This window comes from Macaca nemestrina, chromosome 5, assembly GCF_043159975.1.
Source record: "Macaca nemestrina isolate mMacNem1 chromosome 5, mMacNem.hap1, whole genome shotgun sequence".
Lineage (NCBI taxonomy): Eukaryota > Metazoa > Chordata > Mammalia > Primates > Cercopithecidae > Macaca > Macaca nemestrina.
This window is the reverse complement of record NC_092129.1, coordinates 145,967,761-145,987,143: the sequence shown is the minus strand read 5'-3', so window position 1 is coordinate 145,987,143 and position 19,383 is coordinate 145,967,761. Positions and strand designations below refer to the sequence as shown.

The following is a 19,383-nucleotide window of genomic DNA, read 5'->3' as shown; positions in this document are numbered from 1 at the left end:
AGTGCCTTCAGATCCACTGAGATAAACAGATAAGCAGAGCAACCAGGGTGAGCAGTTGCATATGAATTTCTTTGGTCATCTCTATACTGCCCTGTACTATCGATTCTGTGTTCACGTGTCTTATTCTTCCACTGGAAGTCCTTGGAAACAGAGTTTGTAACACCACAGCCCAGTGGTTAAAGACCTTGGCTCTACAAGCAAACTGCCAAGTTTCAAATCTCTTCTACTCAGTGGCTGTGTGACCCTGGACAGGTCACTTAACCTCTCTGTGCTTCGGTTTCCTTATCTATAAAAGTGAGGAAAATTAATGAGGACCGTAATTCATCAGATATTACAACACATCATACTACATACTACATTATGTATTATAATACATTAGATAAGTCAATACATGTAAACCACTTAGCACAGTGTATGGCCCAAAATAATGACTCAATTCATGTTCTCTAACACTGTTATATCTCTATACCAGCAGCTCTCAAAGTATGGACCAGGAACCCCGGGGGATCTGTGGGGTCAACACTATTTTCGTAATAATTTCGATGAAGAGTTTTCCAGAGGTTATTCGACAGGGATATCACAATAGACTGACTACAGAAGCAGCCATGAGAATCTGGATGTCTTCCATTAAGTCAGACATTAAGGAGATTTGCAAAAATGTAAAACACGGCCACTCTTCTCATTAAATGATTATTGTAAGTTATTGTTGTTTTTCAAAATATGTTATTTTATTTATTTATTTTTTGAGACGGAGTCTCGCTCTGTCACCCAGGCTGGAGTGCAGAGGCTGCAGTGAGCGGGTGGAGATTGCAATCTCGTGAGCCACTGCGTCCGGCCTCAAAATATATGTTATTTATGTTGACCCATAATGGGTTCAACTATTGTTATTTCTAAAGGAATTAATACATACATTTTTAAAAATTCTGTTTAAATTTCTAGTAGGGTAAATATTGATCGACAGTTGATCCGTAGCACTGACCTCCCAGGAAGGTAGGAAAATCTTGTTTCTCCTGGTCATCCCTCCCAGCCCCGTGGGAAGCTGTGTTCCCAGGGTAGCCCAGGCTTTGTTTATGCTTGCACCCTGCCCCTCCCTGCGTCTGTCCCAGCCTCCTCCGCTTCTCTCCAAGTTCCACCACTTTCCCACTTTTATAGCCACTCTTAGTAACCTAAGATAGCGGCGGTTTCGGGGCTGAGCCCAGATCTTAGAATCAAGCTGACCTGGACTAGAATCGTGGCTCTGCTGCTTGTCTTCCTTGAACCGGTGACTTTGCCTCTCTGAGCCTCAATTTCTCCACCCATAGAATGGGAGTAACATTTTAGTACCTACTTCTTAGCATGATTGTCAAGAGCAGTGATAACTTATGTAAAGTGCTATTACCTGACAAATACTGACCATCACCATTATGATACTTTATCATTATTATTAATCATGAGGTCCCCTGAGCCCCTTCTTGGTGTGCTCAGCTGTCCCCATCTCCTGATCCCCAACAGTCCTACAGAAAAAGCAAGACCAAGGGCTGCCTGGTACTGCAGACTTCTTCCCAACATATGCACGCGCACAGACACTCTCCATCCGCCCCATGCGGGGTGTCACCCTACTCCAGAGATGAAAGTGAAAAATGACAGCTAAATGTCAAGCACCCAGGCTTCCTTCAAGACTGAAAAGGTCTTTGCTGTCACAATGTTGGTGCCAAGGCAGTCTCGGCTCAAGGACACGTGAGTGGCGGCCGTGATGGGGAGGGGAGGGAGCCCTGGCATGGGAGCCAGGGGACGGAGCTCAGCTGGGCTCTGCTGCTGACTGTGGGTGAGGTTCCTTCTCCTCTCTGGGCCTCAGTCTGCTCAGCTATAAAAAGGGAAAACACCCACTAGCTCCGATGTTGCAGAATTCTATGACAGCCAGGTCAGCATCAGGAGCCCTGTCTACCCTTGGTTCCCTCCAGGGGCTCAGGGAGGCCAACCTGCACTCCGTCACCACCCACCCCAACCACGTCCTGTGCTGGAATCCTCTGCCACTCACCCTACAGTTGCTGAGCTCCTCAGCGGACAGGATGATGGTGCCACATTTCTTTCCTGGGACACCACTGGGAGAGGAGAAGATGAAAGAATGGAAAGCCAGACAAAGACAGAGCCATAAACCTGATACTCCCTCAATCAATCCCTGCCCAGCCTCCCCCTCCCGCTACCATCCAGCAGATCTGCCCCAAAGCCCCTGAGAAGACAGAGTCTCCTGAAATCCTTGTGGCAGTGTGGCCTAGTGCACTGCTTCCTGGGGCCGGGTCCCCAAGCCTGGAGCTGCCCCACCCCCTGCTCCCCGAGAGCCCACCAGGAAGGGTAGTGCCTGCAGTGAAAGTCCTAGAATTGGAAAAGCATCCAGACTCACCCGGAGGCTTCCAGACCAGTGGTTCTCAAACTTTCCATCCAAAGACCACTTCTGTGGGCAAAAGACCTCATGGGCTAGCCACCCCACCTCACACCCAGCTGACCCCCAGAGTCCCAGGACAGTCCAGCTCTGAGCCACTCTGATGTGTCGTGGGAGGCAGGAAGGCAGGAGGGCTGGTGGACCCTCGCTGGTAGCTTGCCCAGGCTCTGTCCCATGGCTACATCCCCTTGAGTGCCTTGGCTGGGGTCTCCCTGGGAGTGAGAGATCCCAGCCGACTGTACAGCTCCCCAGTGAAACGGGCAACCAGGTCAAGGTCCATGAAGTCGGTCCACCCCAGCACATCCCTCCAGGAGGGCAGTTCTTCAGCTGGGGCTCCACCCAGGGGACCTGAACCACCTCTCCCCCTGGTTAGATGGGCTTTGGGCACCAGCCCAGCCCACTCCGATGTTTGGGACTAAGCCAGAGGTGGGGGAGGGGCCACTGGGAGGGAGAGGAAAATGTCGGGTTGTCCAGCAGCTCTGTGACTTTGGGCTCATTCCTGTACCTCTCTGAGCCTCAGTTTTCTCCCCTATATAATGAATGTGACTGTATATACCCACACAGTGCCTGGCACAGAGAAGGTCCGCAGTGAGCAGCATCCCCCTCCCCGCACCCTTTGCTTCACAATTGTGCAATGCCGGTAAAATCCAGCCTCACACCTCAGGCCAGCCACAGGGCCACCAGCATGTTGTCTGTGGAACACACTTTGAGAACCACTGATGGAGCTCTTCCCAGCACCAGCTCTTGGAGGGAGAGGCTCTCAAACAGAGGAGGCAGGGGAGGAAGGGAAGCCGGCCCTGGGGCGCTGACAGGACAGCCCAGATCTCTCCAAATCAGGTGAGCAGAGCAGGGGCCACATCTGGGGCATCCCCTGCCACGGACAGGGGACAGTGCCTGCCAGCTTGTCCCTCTAGACTTGAGCAGCTGAGCTGAGTGCCTCAAAGCCCTTCCCCACCCCCTGGTCCGGTCCTTCATGGTAGTAAAGACATGATTTGTTTGCCCAGGGAGATAGAATCCTCCACGCCAGCCTCCTCCGCCCCATGTTTCTCCATCTGTTCCTCTCTTTGCCTCTGAGTCCTTCTTCTATTTCCGATCCTTCTTTCCCTCCTCTCCAGCCCCAACCTGCTCCCACCTTCTTGGCCTTCCTTTCTCTCTCTCCCTCCCTGCTGCTGTATCTCTGTCTGCCTCCCGCTGCCTCCCCAGTGGCTGCTTCTCTACTCTCCCGGTGAATTAGCATTCACGCTCTCCCTGGGCGGTGAGCATCCCAGGCCCCCTGGAGGCCCCCTCCCCACCTGCAGCTGGCCCAGTGGCATATCCAGCTGCTGCAACCTCAATTCCTGACAGCTTTCAGGGAAGGCCAGGGGAGCTCTGCTTACCCCAATAAAATGCCCTTCTGCAGAGGCCCCTGCAGGCAGAGGTTCCCTGCCCTGCACTCCCCCACCCCCAGCCCCAGTGGGCGAGTGGGCGTGAGAAAGAAGCCAGGGTGGGAACTCCCCAACCGGGAAAGAAGGGGAGGGAAGGAGGGGGAGGCTCTGCGTTGGCCACATTTGCATGAGGCCAGCCGAAACCAGATGGTCAGGGTGGTGGAGTGAGGCTGGCCCACCGCAGCTGGCTAGCAAACGAGCAAACGTGAAAAGTGGGGATTCAGCTGGATCTACTCTGTGGTGAGGAGGAGGCGGACATCCAGCAGCCAAAACAAGGAAGGAGAACAGGGGGGAAAGGATAAAGAGAGGGGAGGAAAGAGGGGGAGAGAAGGGTGGGGATTGGGGGCCGAGAGAAACCAGGCCAGGCAGAGAGGAAGGGAACAGAGAGTGCCCAGTCCCGCTATTCCTAGACAACATCCCTCACCTGTAAGCCCCACCCTCTCCCTGAAGTCCCAGGAGCCACCGGGGCTTGAGATGCCCAAGCTCTAGTTTGGATGGGGGAGGGGCTCGCTGCCAAGTCGGGGCTTCTGTTCAGGGCCCAAAGAGCCTGGGTGCCTAAGGAGGAACCTAGGACTCTCTGTCCCCTGGATCAGGGCCAGATTCACAGGGATGGGAGCAGGGACGAGGCCCAGACTCTGAGGCCCCCTTTGCAGAGCTGGTTGAATGTCTAAGGACTCCAGGGCCAGAGATGTCTGGTGACCTACCCGTTGGACACGGCTGGCATGGGTTTGCCCGTCCTGGAATTCAGGCTGAATGCACCTATCCTGTGGAGAGAGGGGAAGAGAGAGCATGCCATGAGCTGAGTACCCCCATCCAGACAGGCCAGCACACTTGGCATCCAGATGCTTGGAGACAAGCGACTGCTCCGGAAGTCATTAAAACAGGATCAAAGTCACAGGCCAGAGCAAGCAGAGCCCTTCTTCTGGGCAAATTCCTCTCCCTCAGTGGTTCTCAAGGTGGGATGCCCAGACCAGCAGCACCAGCGTGTCCTGGGAACGTTATTAATAGGAATGTAAATTCCCAGGCCCAGCCCATACCCGCGGGATCAGGAACTCTGCGGGGTGGAACCCAGCAATCTGTGGTGACACTGGTGCCTGCTGCAGTTTGGGAACCCCTGTTCTCCCTTTCTAGCCTCCGCATGAGATCATGACATGGGCTGAACTGTATCCCCCAAAATTCATGTATTAAAATCTTTATCTCCAGGACCTCAGAATGGGACTATATTTGGAGATAGAGTCTTTCTTTTTATTTTTATTTTTTTATGTTTTATTTGAAACAGAGTATCGCTCTGTCACCTGGGCTAGAGTGCAGTGGCGCAATCTCGGCTCACTGCAACCTCCACCTGCAGGGTTCAAGTGATTCTCCTGGGTAGCTGGGACCACGGGCACGCACTACTACACTGGGCTAATTTTTGTATTTTTAGTAGAGACAAGGTTTCACCATGTTGGTCAGGCTGGTCTTGAACTCTTGACCTCAGGTGGTCCGCCCACCTTGGCCTCCCAAAGTGCTGGGATTACAGGCATGAGCCATCATGCCCGGCCTGGAGATAGGGTCTTTAAGGAGGAAATTAAGGTAAAATGAGGTCATGGCAGTGGGTCCTAATCCAATGGCTGGTGTCCTCATAAGAAGAGGTGACTAGGACACAGAGGTGCACAGAGAGATGACAACGTGAAGACACAGAGATGAGAAGGAAGACAGCCATCCTCACAAGAAGTGAACTCTGTTGACATCTTAATCTCTGATGTCTAGCCTCCAGAATTGTGAGAAAATTCATTTTCGTTTTTTAAGCCACTCAGTTTGTGGCATTTGCCACAACGGCCCCAGTGAACTAACACAGATTTCACAAACAAAATACTGACCCTCATGCCTGGCCCAAAATATATGTCCAGTAAACAGGAGATTTTCACAGGGTTTAGTCAGGAAGACAACTACACTAAGACACATAAAATCTTTGATGAGGTAAAAGGTCCACCTCCTCCTCCAATATTGCCATCAACCTCTGTATTTTATTTTATTTTATCTTATTTTATCTTATTTTATTTTATTTTATTTTTGAGAGGGAGTCTCATTCTGTCACCCAGGGTAGAGTGCAGTGGTATGATCTCAGCTCATTGCAACCTCTGCCTCTTAGGTTCAAGCGATTCTCCTGCCTCAGCTTCCCTAGTAGTTGGGACTACAGGCATGCACCACCACACCGGGCTAATTTTTGTATTTTTTAGTAGAGATGAAGTTTCTCCATGTTAGTCAGGCTGGTCTCGAACTCCCAACCTCAGGTGATCTGCGCCCCCCTTGGCCTCCCACAGTGCTGGGATTACAGGCGTGAGCTACTGTGCCCCGCCAACCTCTATATTTTAGATCTTGCATGTCCTTTAAGGCTCAGTTTCAAAAGCCATCTCCATAGGAAGTCTCCCTCAATACTCCCCCACCCCCAGAAAGAGTTCCCTGTCATCAACGGTGGACCAGGTGACAGCAGGCAGGAAACAGACCCAAATGACTAGTGGTTTTGGACCCAGGTAGCTGGGAGTTGGGAAGCACAGACACCCTCCCTGGTAGGGCATCTCCAACCTGGCAACCCAGGTAAAGTCATGGGTGGGGGTGCTGCTGGAAAGAGCAGATGCTAATGGGTGTGCTACACTTAGCACATGTTAACACTGAAGTGGGCACAGGGGCAGATGTCCCTAGAGAAAGAATATGAAATCATGAATAAAACCTGTTAGAAATATGTCCTAAGAGGGAGGGGCCTACCAAATATGAATGTGAATTTTGTATCCTTTTTTTCAAGAGGCCCTCAAATTCTATAAGCTACAGAGGCCCCCAAAACAGGGGTTTTCCCCCTGTTCTCAATAAATGATAGCTATTTACATTGTTTTCTAGGAACCCAGAGATGAGACCTTTTGGGAGCCAAGGAAACATTTCCAGGAGCCCTGGGACCATGAGTTACTGGGGGTCCCGGGCAAGGATCTGGAAGAGAGACCACACACACACACACTGCAGTTATTATTATTATTATTTTGAGACAGAGTCTTGCTCTGTTGCTCAGGCTAGAGTACAGTAGTGCAATCTCAGCTCACTGCAACCTCCTGGGTTCAAGAGATTCTCGTGCCTCAGCCTCCCGAGTAGCTGGGACTACAGGTGTGCACCACCATGCCCAGCTAATTTTTCCGTATTTTTAGTAGAGAGAGGGTTGCACCATGTTGGCCAGGCTGGTCTCGAACTCCTAAGCTCAGGCTATCCACCTGCCTTGGCCTCCCAAAGCCCTGGGATTACAGGTGTGAGCCACCGTGCCCGGTTCACACTGCAATGATTGATCATGGTGAGGGGACAGCATCCAGTGGGAACTTGGCAGAAGCAAGCGGGGGGCTAATGATCTCCCTTTCCTGGGCTCTTTGCCCTGTGGCCTGGATGCCCGTCCCAGTCTGCCCTCTCTTTCCTGGGCCCTGCCCATGAGTGTCAACCTAAAATATTCAAAAGGCTCGGGATCCAGTTAAATTAGTTTATTTAAATGCAAAGTGTGAGGGTGGCCGTCCAGAGAAACATGGACACCAAAAAATGGTGACCAGTGTTCCCCAGTGTGGGGAAAGGTAAGAATTGTTTATACAGGCACAGGTCCTGCCCCTGGGACTTCCTGAGTAATAGGGACAAGAGAGGTCACCCTTACCACCTGGCCAGCCCTGGCTGTCCCTGAAGACATTCTCAGGCTGCACTATGAGAAGCCTTGGGATTCCTCATCCCAGAGCCTGCTTCAGAGCAACAGTTTTTCCCTAAAAGCAAATTAAGTTCAGGGACTGCCAGGGACAGGATGGGATGGGAGGGGCCTCACTGTAGCCAGCTCTGGCCTATAAACTGTGAACAGTCTTAGGAATATGCTATGTGTGTAGAGCCCTGGGTTCAAATCCCAGCTGTCCCTCTTTCTAGCTGTGTGTCCTTGGGCAAGTCACTTCCCCTCTCTGGGCTTCAGTTTCTTCTTCCACACTATGATAGGGGTCAGGGTGGGAATAGATTATATGGTGTCTAGTCTATTCCCTCCTGAGCCTTCCCGGGAGATGGGGCTCTAATAACCCAGCCTGGGTTCCCCTGAAATACCTGGATTAGAAGCCCCGTGACAGCAGTGATGCATGGGGTCTCTTTATTCCTAACAACCTGCAGATGCCAGTCATAGCCAGCTGACTGCTTTGCCCCCGCCCTGAGCCAGCTCCCAGCAGAATGGGCAGGAAGTTGACCCACCACCGGGAAAGCAACCTAGACACTCACGTGAGGGGCTTCTCCAGGCGGCTCCCAGGGGACCCCACAATCTCTCCAAGGGTGCAGAAGGCCTGGCCCAGGAAATCCTGCATGTCCAGGGAACAGAAGAGACCAGTGTCACCCACTCTGCTCACAGCTATCCCACCTCCCCCATCGCACAATTCCTGGAAGCGTGAGAGCCCTCAAATGACAGGGCGCAGCCTCAGACACACATTCCGTCCCAGCAAAGCCCCAGGCCCACCCGAAGGATGGCATTTCAGAAACCGTGGAATTGCCGAGCAGTCACTGGCAGAACTCACGTGTTTGGATAAATCGGGACTCTTAGAGTCAACGTCGTATCTGCAGGGAACACAGAGAAATGATGAAGGCAGCTGCGGACGTTCTGCCTAATCCTGCCTGGGTTCTCAAGTTGAGTCAGGGCCCCTGTCCCCCAAAAACAGGTCCCAACGCAGTGAATATTTCCAGGAGTAATTGTTGGAAGGCATGAAAGGGAGCCTTCTGGGTGCTGGACATGTTCTGTCCTTGAGCTGGGTGATGGTCAGAGGGGTGGAAATGGATGTAAAAATGCATCGTGGAGTAGGCGCTAAGATTTACGCACTTCACTATGTGTATGTTACACCTCATTAAAAATGGAAAAAATTAAATCAATGAGCTCTGTTGACCCGGCTGGTTCACAGGTGGCTGAGCCACCTTACCTTTCATTCCCCTCACTTACAGAGTTTCCCATCTTTGATCTTCGCAGCCAAGCCTTGGCTGCCCGTGGTGCTAATACCTTGCTTCTGACCTTCCCTTATGGCTTCACCCTACCCAGGCCTGCCGAGCTTGCCCACAGGCCTGGTCACTCAAGAAGGAGGGAGGCATTAACACCTTCACCTCAGCCGTCTACAGGCAGCGTGATGCTGCAGCTGGCCTCCTCCCCTCACCTGGGGTCTGCTCACCTGGAGCCTCACCTGCCACCTTCCCCCAGTGTCTCTCACCCACCCACTGGCATCTCTGTGGCCAAACAGCCATGCCAGGCCCAGATGACTCCTGCTGAGGGATGGTCACTCTCTTATCAGCCCTCTCCAAAATGTCACCAGGTGACTTCTCTACAATGGGCTGTGCTGACTCTCCTCAGCCTCAATACCTCCCATCATTCCCTCCAAAGTTATTTCCTTCCACTGCATTCTTTCCTTTGCTCCCTAAGGTCCCAAACCCCCTTCTTTCCCACTCTGACCACTCTTCTGTGGGGCAAAGACTTTTCAAACCATCCCATACCCCATAAAAACAACATCACAAACTCCCCGGCCTGTTTACCAAGCCTGAAATCCCACCCTGATCTTTAATGTCAGGAGAAAGGCACTCTCATCTTCCAGTGGCTGCTGGATGCCTGAGCCCCACCAGCCAGGCCACCTCTGCAGGAGGGGAGGCTGCAGGGACCCTCTCCCAGAACACGCTTAGACAGAGGAAGCAGCCAGTGGCTCCCTCCTGGTTACCAGGGGAGAAAAGGGCTCCCAGAGGCACAGCCAAGAGTTGCCTTCAGGATCTTTCCTCAGCGGACATTCCCCGGCACCAAGAAGCTTGCCTGATGCCATTCCCAACTTAACTGAGACAAACTGTTAAATTTGTCTCTCCTGGTAAGGGTGCAGGCAGACTTCAGCTAATTGCCACTTCTATCCCAGGCCAACCTGGGCTCCCGCTAATATCTCAGCTCCTCCCACCTCCCCCAACCACAGGCCTGTGGTCCTACCTCCCAGCAATCTTCCTCCCCACCTGGCTGCATCTTCAGCACCATCTTCCACTTACAAATCAAAACGGAGGTTCTGCTTCTCCTCGAAAAAGTAATCCACAATGAACTTGCGCACGAAGTCGGGATTGAGCGTGTTGTCAATGACTTCAGTGCGCCCGAACTGCAAGAGAAGTTGGAGGGTAAACCTCAGGGCTGGGCTGGTAGGGCCGGGGAGAGCACTGGGCTCAGAGCCCCTTAGTCCTGGTTCTGGCAGTTATGAAAGCCCTGTCTCTCCAGGCTCCTGACATCCATCCCCTCCCAATCAAAGCATGAGTTCTTGCATCTGACAGTGGAAGCCACGTACAGTATGGCTCCAACCCACATGGCTTCTCCCCATCTCCATGCAAGCTGATGGTCTTAATACCTGAGCAGGCCCTTCCCTTCACCTGGCCTCCCCGTCTCTGCCAGTGGCATATCCTCATTCCCTCAAGGCCTGATGTAAATACCACCTCCTCCAGGAAGCCTTCCTGATTCCTCCAGCCAGAGAATTTTATTTCTCTGACTGGTGCCCACTCCATGACTGAGAATTGATTCCACAATTAGGTGTGTACTTATTGGATTCCCCAGTTGCAAACACAAGGGCAGAGGCAGGGACCGTAGGAGACCACCTCCTAAAAGATCCCCACCTTTTGGTATTCATGCCCTTGCATAATCACCTCCTCTCGAATGTGAGCTGGACCTAGTGACACACTTGTACTGAACAGAGTATCGCACAAGTCATAGAACGTCTCCTCCAAGGTTATGTTATAAACAACTATGACTTCCGTCTGGGCACCCTCTCTTGCTCTGTCTTGCTTGCCCACTTAATAAAACCAGCTGCCATGTTGTGAGCTGCCTTATGAAGAGGGCGGCAAGGAAAGGAGGAGGCCCCAGGCTAACACCAGTGAGGAACAGCGGCTGTCAATCTGCCCATCCGTAAGAATTGAAATCCTGCCCACAACCACTGGGTGAGCTTGCAAGCAAATCTTGCCCAGTTGAACCTTGAGATGATTGAGGCCTCGGCCCACACCTTCACTGTGATCTTGTGACAGACCCTGAGCCAGAGGACACATCAAAGCTGCACTCAGATTCCTGCCTGCTGTTTAAACCACCAAATTCTGAGGTGATTTATTACTCAGCAATAGCTAACTAATTCAGGGACTGAATTGTCTTGGTTGCCCTTGCAGCTGATATTCTAGAATTTTGTACATAATAGGCAGTCAATAATTGAATCCCAATCAGTTTCGCAAATGACTTTAGGCCAAGTCACTCTCCATCTTTGGGCATCAGAATCACCTAGAGAACTTGGTAAAATACAGATTGTGGAGGGCCTCACTCCAGAAGCTGTCACTCAGTAGGTCTAGCATGGAGCCTGGGAATCTGCATTTTAGAAGTCCTCAGGTGATGCTGATGCTGTGGGTCTGGGGACTCCACTTTGAGAACCACTGGGCTAGGTGGTGGTCCACTGGGATCCAAGTCTCCTGCAGGCTCCATAGGCCTTAGAGGAGGGCAGAGTGGGCATGAGTCCAGGCCAACCATCCCATCAAAGCAGCTCTCTTTTGTATCTGCTCAATACAGTAGACATTTTGAGCAAAATTTTTGTTTCAAAAAAGGGGTGGGGGCTAAGAGGTGAAGTTCAAAACCACTGCATTTACAATAGACTATCAATCAGCCTTAAAAAAGGAAGGAAATCCTGTCATGTGCTACAACATGGTGCACCTTGAGGAGATTGTGCTAGTGAAATAAGCCAGTCACAGTAGGACAAATAATGTATGTGTCCACTTACAGGAGGTATCTAAAGTGGCCAAATTCATTGACACAGAAAGTAGAATGGCAGTGACCGGGGCAGGGTGGAGGGGTATAGGGGGAGTTGTTTAATGGGTTAAGGGTTTCAGTTTTGCAAGATGAAAACGTTCTAGAGACCTGTTTCACAACAATGCAAATTTGTAACTCTACTGAACTGTACACTTAAAAATGGTTATGATGTGGCTGGGCGCGGTGGCTCATGCCTGTAATCCCAGCATTTTGGGAGGCTGAGGCGGGCGGATCACGAGGTCAAGAGATCAAGACCATCCTGGCCAACATGGTGAAACCCCGTCTCTACTAAAAATACAAAAACTAGCTGGGTGTGTTGGCGCATGCCTGTAGACCCAGCTGCTTGGGAGGCTGAAGCAGAATCGCTTGAACCCAGGAGGTGGAGGTTGCAGTGAGCCGAGATCATGCCACTGCACTCCAGCCTGGCAACGGAGCGAGACTCCATCTCAAAAACAGAAAAAAAAAAAAAAAAGGTTATGATGGAAAATTTTATGCTATGTGCTTTTATTTCCCACAATTAAAAAATGAAAAACATTAGCTAGGCATAGTAGCATGCACTTGGGGTCCCAGCTACTCAGGAGGCTAAGGTGAGGGGATGGTGGAGCCCAGGAGGGTGACGCTGTAGTGAGCTATGATCACACCACTGCACTCCAGCATGGGCAATAGAGAGAGACCCTGTCTCCCAAAACAAAAGCAAATGAACGAAAAACCCACCACATTGTATGCTACATGAAGGCAGGGGTGCTGTTCGTTACAATATTTACCAGAGTCTCAAAGCAGTAAGACAGGCAGGTGCAAAGCAAAATATTTTAAATGGGCTGTTAATTCTTTTTAATAATCCTGAGTGTCAGAGTGTCAGTCTTCCTTGATGGGGCTCTGCAGTCCAGGAAAACACCAGCACATGGGTCCCTCACACATGTGGTAGATGAGGCCCTGGGTTACCTGGGGCTTACCCTGAGTGTCCCTTCTACCCTGAATTAAGTTAGAAACTTCCAAAGGGGCTAGGCATGGTGGCTCACACCTGTAATCCCAGCACTTTGGGAGGCTGAGGCGGGCGGATCACTTGAGGTCAGGAGTTTGAGACCACCCTGGCCAACATGGTGAAACTCCATCTCTACTAAAAACACACACACACAAAAATGAGCCGGGCGTGATGGCACACACCTATAGTGCCAGATATTTGGGAGGCTGAGGCAGGGGAATCACTTAAACCCAGTGTAAGGTGGAGGTTGCACTGAGCTGAGATGACACCACTGCACTCCAGCCTGGGTGACAGAGAAAGACTCCATCTCACTAGAGAGGGAAGCTCCCACTCCAGGTAACATGGAACACTAGATTTGGCATCTTGTGGTCCCTCACTCCCTTGGCGAGTCAATCTCATGTTCCAATCAATCTCATCTGCTAAATCTCTTCCTCTGCTGTGGCCTTGGTCCGGCCTCATCACTTTCTCACCTTGTCACCTTGACTACCATGGCAGCCTCCTAAGGGGCCCCACATGTGCCAATTCCTAATGCTTGGAGCCTTAGCTCCCTGGCCATCCTGTTTTCCAACTCCCCACCCCTCCTGTGCGCGCCCACTGTCCTCCTGCATCTCTAAGGCTGCACTTACTGCGTGGCCTGATAATGATCTACTGAGTTTTTTGAGTCTCTTTCTACCCCTCTAGGTTGTGAGCTTCTCAAGCAGCAGGAGAATCCAAGTTCTCCTCATCTTTGCAGCCCAGGACCTAACAGCATTTAATACACAGTCGCAAGTTTAGATCATAACAGCTGCTGTTTATTGAATACATACAATGCACGAGGAGCGGTTTTAAACATTTTGTGCCATATGGATATTGACCAATTTTGCATCTATGTGTAAATTCATTTCAGCATTCCTGATCATCTATATGTGTGTGTTGTTTGAATTATTTGAACTGGTTGCAACATCTTACTGGTTTCCTCATTAATTAACAAGCTTTGATAATAAATACTTGTCATGCTAATTTTATACTTGTATGGTAGTCATGATTTTATCTTTTTAAAAAATATATGCTTTAACAGGTGCTTTTTAAAGCTCATGCTCAAGCCCCACCACAGACCAATTAAATCCAGATCTCAGTGGGTGGGGCCTGAACAACTGCTTTTTTAAAGTTTCCTTTAAAAAAGGGATCATAATGTGATCCATCTGATCATAATGTGCAGATGGAGTTGAGAATCACTAACAAATGAGAATATAGCAGGAGGAGGGAAGGAAACTAACACTTACTGAGCCCCTACTAAATGCTCACCAGGTTAAGTGGATCATTAAGTTATCTCATTCAATTCTCACAAAAATCTTGTGAGGTATTTTACACACGAGGAAACTAAAAATCAGAGAAGTTAAGTAACTTGCCCAAGATCACACAGCAAGGCAGAGCTGGGACCTAAACCCGGGTATATCTAACTCCAAAGCCCATTATATTTCTACTGCATCTAACTGTGAGGAGTCATCAAGCATTATGAAAATCAAATAAAGATGAGGTTTACTTCACAAGCATTTATCCCAGTCCCAGTGTGTGTCAAGCAATGGAGAGGACATCAGATTGAATAAGACTGGGTTCCTTTCCCACCCCCTAAATTCAGTAACAATCTTACAATGCATAACCCCGTTCCAAAAGAGTTCCTGCATTCTCCTCTCCTGCTCTTCTTCTTGATGAATACCTCCTGCCTTCAGACAAAAGGAACATGTCTCTTAATGGCTTTCCTGCAAAATATTCCAGGTAAACACCCAGGTTTGAGAAAATCCTCCTTTAAGGAAGGGACTTCCTTCCTTCCTCTCAGTACACTTGCCCTCCTCCTTCAACAACCTCAAAGCATCCCTCTAGCAGGATTTTAGATAAGCCCCAGCCCAGAAGGAGCAGGCATCCTTTACGCAGTTTCCCTCCCCACCCCACCCCACCCCCAGCATAGGCTCCAAGGAAAACACCCATTAAGGAAGATGACAAGGCTGCTTTTAAAATGGCACTTGCAGCTTCAATAGAGGGGAATACCCTAGAGATTGATTCTGCCTAAGAAGAAAATGGAGTTCCCCCGGAAACAGGCCCACTCCCAATATCTCCTAGAGCAGGAAAGGGGCACACGAGCTAGGCTGGACAGTGAAAGATTACTAAGCCTCAGAGGTAGTTAAGACATGCAGATCACAAACAACTGCCAAATCCACAATCTGGGGACTTACTGGAGATGTTTTATAGCCTTCATTACTTGGATGAATAACAAAGGGGAAAAAAATGCTAAAACTTGGATTTTAAAATCTGAGAAGCCACCAGGTCCCGTCAGGCCCAATGTACACCCCATTAATGATGGCAGAAACACAACTGAAGAGACATTGAAAAAAAATCAATTTGGCGGCTGTATTTCATTCTACATAGACTTATAGAGTTTTCAAGCCAGAAGGGACTTGGAGAGATGAGATATTAGCACCTGAGCATTGGGAACCACAGGAAGGCATGCAATCTAACTGCTGTACAGCAAATCCTGCTTAGGGAAGGAGCAGGGGGGTTAACCCCTCACCACCTGTAATACGGAGCGCAGCCAGCCCTGTTCATTCTGCCAGCTCCCTGGGCGTGCCTGTCCATGCTTCCAAGCCTTTCTGAGCCCTCTGTCCACACTTTGGGCTCTGAGGATACTGGGAGTGAGGGATCCTCACTTTGCTCACAGACCACCAAACACTGGTAAGCACAGGAATTCTGATGAAAAAGGCTGAAGGATACCCAGAGATCTGCATGCAGGATGTGATGCAGAGAGCCCTAGAGAATTGTTAGGGAAGGCGGGCAAGTGTGCACTGGGGAGGTTGAGGGATGAAAACTAGGCAGGAGGTTGAGTGACAGGGGAGGTGACAGGGGACCTCCCTGACTCCCGGGGCTGGGATGGCCTCTTACTGGGCAGAAGGAAAGAAAAAGTACAAATGAGAAGGAAGCCTGGAAATGAGGGAGTTTGCCTTCTGAAAGGCTCTCTCCCTGGCAACAAAACTCAGTGGAAAAAGCTGACATGCCCCAAAAGATGCTCCTAAAACCTCTATGACTAAGCTCCATGAATATCAATGAAGCAGCATTAATTACATACCATCAGTTCTAGCGAGACCCTCAAAGTGGGGGCAGACTTGAAACTTCTTTGGAGACTAAATTAGGTGACTCCCTGGGACTCTGCCACACAGGAGAGCTGGGAGGTATGGGGCAGGTAGGCAGCTGTGTCACCAGACCGCCCTCAGAGGGAAGCCCAGAGCAGGGCTGATTGAGAACCCAGGTGGGGCAAGCAAGGTCTTCCTGCCCCACATCCAACTATGGGGCCAGGAGGGGCCAGCCTCTGTCGAGACATAGGCGCCCAGCCCGCAGGGAGCTCTTGGGGCTGGCAGTCGGGCCTGGGCTGATTTGGAGGCTGAGAGTCTCGTGCTGCTGCCTGCTGCCCACCCCAGCTCCCATCTTCATCCTCCAGGAGATTGCTTCCCTTTGAACAGGATCACTATTGTTTCCTCACCCTGTGGCTTCCAGTGGGGTTTGGCCAGTGGGAGGCACTGGCAGATGGGAGACGGAAGAGACAGAGGTTGGGGTATTTCTTCCCACTCCTGCCCAGCCTCAGCTCCATGGTTCTAGGAGGGGCTGCTTCCCTCGAGGACCACAGACCCCACGAGGCAGGCCCTCTACCTCCCTCTCAGAGAGCAGCACTGCCTTCTCCCATCGCCATGCAAGCCTGGGTGCTAACTAACCTGTAAGAGGCTTATGCTGTGAATGGAGGCTGGGACTAGGTCTGACAGTTTTCCTCCCTGTAGTTTCTCTACTCCCTAGCGCAGTCTCTGAACTTCTGGGATTACTGTGCCAGCTCCCTTGTTAACACTTCCTGTGGGTCTGGGTGGACCCATAGATCAGGTGATAATGTGAGTGTCCCTGACCTAATACCCTGCCCAACCTCTATCCCTTTCCCTGCAGCCCCCACACACAGAGAGACAGGAGAGAGAGAGGGGAGGGGGGAGGAGAGAGAGAGAGAGAGATTGACAGAGAGAGAGAGGAGAGAGATAGTCCTCCACTCTCCTGCAATTTCCTTTTAAAAATATTAACAAGTTGGGCCAGCACTTTGGGAGGCAAGAGGATCGCTTGAACCTAGGAGTTCGAGACCAACCTGGGCAACACAGTGAGACCCCATCTCTACAAAAAATAAGAAAACTAGCCAGGTATGGAAGCACACGTCTGTAGTCCCAGCTACTTGGGAGGCTGAGGCAGAAGGGTCAATTGGGCCCAGGAGACTGAGGCTGCAGTAAGCCGTGATCATGCCACTGCACTCCAGCCTGGGCGACAGAGCAAGACCCTGTCTCAAAAACAAACAAACAAACAAACAAACAAACAACAATAAAAAACAACCAAAACAACAACCAAAAAAAAAACCCCAAATTGACCTAGGACCTGATTTTAGAGCTGGAAGGAACCAAATCCTCTCAATAAACACATAAGAAAACAAAGGCAGAGAAGGTGGGCGGGGGGCTGCTCTGACCAGGTCACACAGCTCATTAGAAAACGGATGCTGACAGTAACCCAGCCGGTGGGGCTCCCAGCGCTGAGTGGAGCCCTGGTTCACCCAGAAGTCTGGGGACACTCCTGCTCAGGTTTCTTTCTTCCTCCCGCTCCTCCTCCTCCTCCTTCCACTTGGTATCCTGACTTCTCAGCTTCAAAACACTTCCACACATCCACGATCTCATTTAACCCCTCCAATGACCCCGTGGAGATGAAATTATTATCATCCACACTTGACCGATGAAGGAACAGAGCTCTTGGAGGCCAGAGAAGCCCTCCCAGAGGCAACCCATAGTGGGTAAGGAAGGGCCAGGACTCGCAGGAGTGAGAAAGGCAGAGCATCCCTCGTGCTCACCACAGCCCCTACCTCAGGCCTGCATTGGTGGCTCACCGCAAGCCTGAACAATCTTCACAGGCCTGGATTTAGGCAGCTCTTGCCTTTTTACAAATTACAACTGGATGGAGCTTCGGAGCCATCCCCCAGCTGCAAAGCCCCCAGGGGCTGTGCCAGTGGGATAGGAGGCTGGAGCTGACAGACTGCTCTCCACCTCACAAGCTTCTCACCTTTCCCCAGCTGTAACTCCCTGTGATCTTTTCATATATTATTGATGGCTCCTTAATTGGGGATTCTAAAAGCCTGGCTGCAGAGCCCAGCCCTGGCCCCTCATGAATCATGTTCACCAGGATTAAAATTAGAGGCCAGAAAGCTACCTGACTCAAATAGAAACGGAAAAAGGGAATGTGCTTTCCAAGGCTGGCCCTGGGAACAGGAGCCAGGTGGGGGAGCCCAGGGGCTGGGAAGAGTGGCTTGAGATCTGGGGACAGGAAAGGAGGGCCTGGGGATTTGGAGGAGCACGGAGGATCTGGCCATGCCAGGCGGGCCACCATCTTGGGTCTGGAAGGTTCTCTCTGGTTCTGTCACTGAAGGAGTCCAGAATTCTGTGGCCACCCCTCCTTGTTGCAGTGAGGAAAACCAGGTCCAGAGAGAGATGGGGCTTGCCTAAAATCACAGGGAGTGAGCCATGACCTTGGCACCTTTCCTTTATTTGGCCCGGTGACCTCCCAAATGGCTGCCTGTTTTGTTATGGCTTCCAGGTAAGGCAGGGCAGAGGTGGAGACAGGGGCCCTGAGTTAGGGGAGCCCAGGCTCTAAAGGCCTCCCTGTTCTCAGGCCTGGACAGAGAAGCCTCCATATCTCGGTATCTTGCCCAGCGACCAGGGTAGGGTGTGAAACTTTACCAAGCTTAGAATGAAAGACTTCCTGCCAAGAAGCTTAGTTCCTAATTAGCCATTGTTTCAGATAATCTGTTCAATCATCCCAGCTCCTGGGGGAATGACCCTTTACCAATGAGCCTGGCTGCGAAGCTACAGACAAAACACTCTCCACCGCCCTGTCCCCACCCCCAGCCTTCTAGCCCCGGGTCTGACTGTAGAGGGTGGGAGGCCTGAGCAGTCCCCACCCTAAAGGAAGGCAAGCATCATGAGGGGGTCCTGGGACTTGTCCCCCAGCTCACCCCAAAACATTGATAGCTCCTGCCCAATGGCATCACGATGTCTGAAATGATACTGTCAATGGTTCCTTCCTCCAGATAAAGCACTGGTTTCTCACTTAGGGCTTCTTATGAGAAGAGCCATTATTGAGCTTTTTCTGCAGGCCAGGCACTTTACACGAATTAGCTTATTTACTCCTCACAGCAGGCTTGTGAGCCTAAGCACCAGCCGAGATCCCCCAGCTGGGCAGGTGGCAGGCCCATTTTTAAACTTGACTTTGGAGTGCACACTTTCAACAGCTCAGCCACAACTCTAAAGTGCACCTGGACACTAACACTGAAAAGCAAACAGATCTATCAGCCACCAGGGGACCTGGCCTAGAACTCAGGGTTTACTAGAAAAGCCAACTCCTTTCTTCAAATGAAATCTCAGGCTCATGTCTAATGTATTACCCAGAAATAATGAACACCTCTGCTTGAAGGAGGAAAGGGAGGCAGGAGCTACACACACATTCACAGTTGGTCCTGGAGCTGCCACCCTCAAATCCTGGGGATAGAAAAGCACACTTTGGGCTAGGTGCAGTGGCTCATGCCTGTAATCCCAGCACTTTGGGAGGCCAAGGCAGGTGGATCTCCTGAGCTCAGGAGTTCGAGACCAGCCTGGCCAACATGGTGAAACTCCGTCTCTACTAAAAATACAAAAATTAGCCGAGGGGTAGCGGTGTGTGC

General features: G+C 50.9%; 1 protein-coding gene across 6 annotated transcripts in view; it reads right to left on the bottom strand.

Moving 5' to 3' along the window:
* Nucleotides 1–19,383, bottom strand: part of LOC105474530 (copine 5) — a 95,635-nt gene that overhangs the window by 48,624 nt on the left and 27,628 nt on the right. For 2 of the 6 annotated variants that reach the window (XM_011729282.3, XM_071097125.1), the window contains exons 4-9: nt 9,871–9,974; nt 8,385–8,424; nt 8,095–8,171; nt 4,548–4,607; nt 2,381–2,431; nt 2,018–2,081 (exon numbers count right to left, since the gene is read on the bottom strand). In XM_011729282.3, coding sequence (XP_011727584.1) covers nt 2,018–2,081; nt 2,381–2,431; nt 4,548–4,607; nt 8,095–8,171; nt 8,385–8,424; nt 9,871–9,974 — 396 coding nt within the window. Of the gene's footprint in view, nt 1–2,017; nt 2,082–2,380; nt 2,432–4,547; nt 4,608–8,094; nt 8,172–8,384; nt 8,425–9,870; nt 9,975–19,383 lie in introns of those variants that run through there. The other 4 variants (XM_071097127.1, XM_011729283.3, XM_071097126.1 and 1 more) reach the window with 3 other exon arrangements.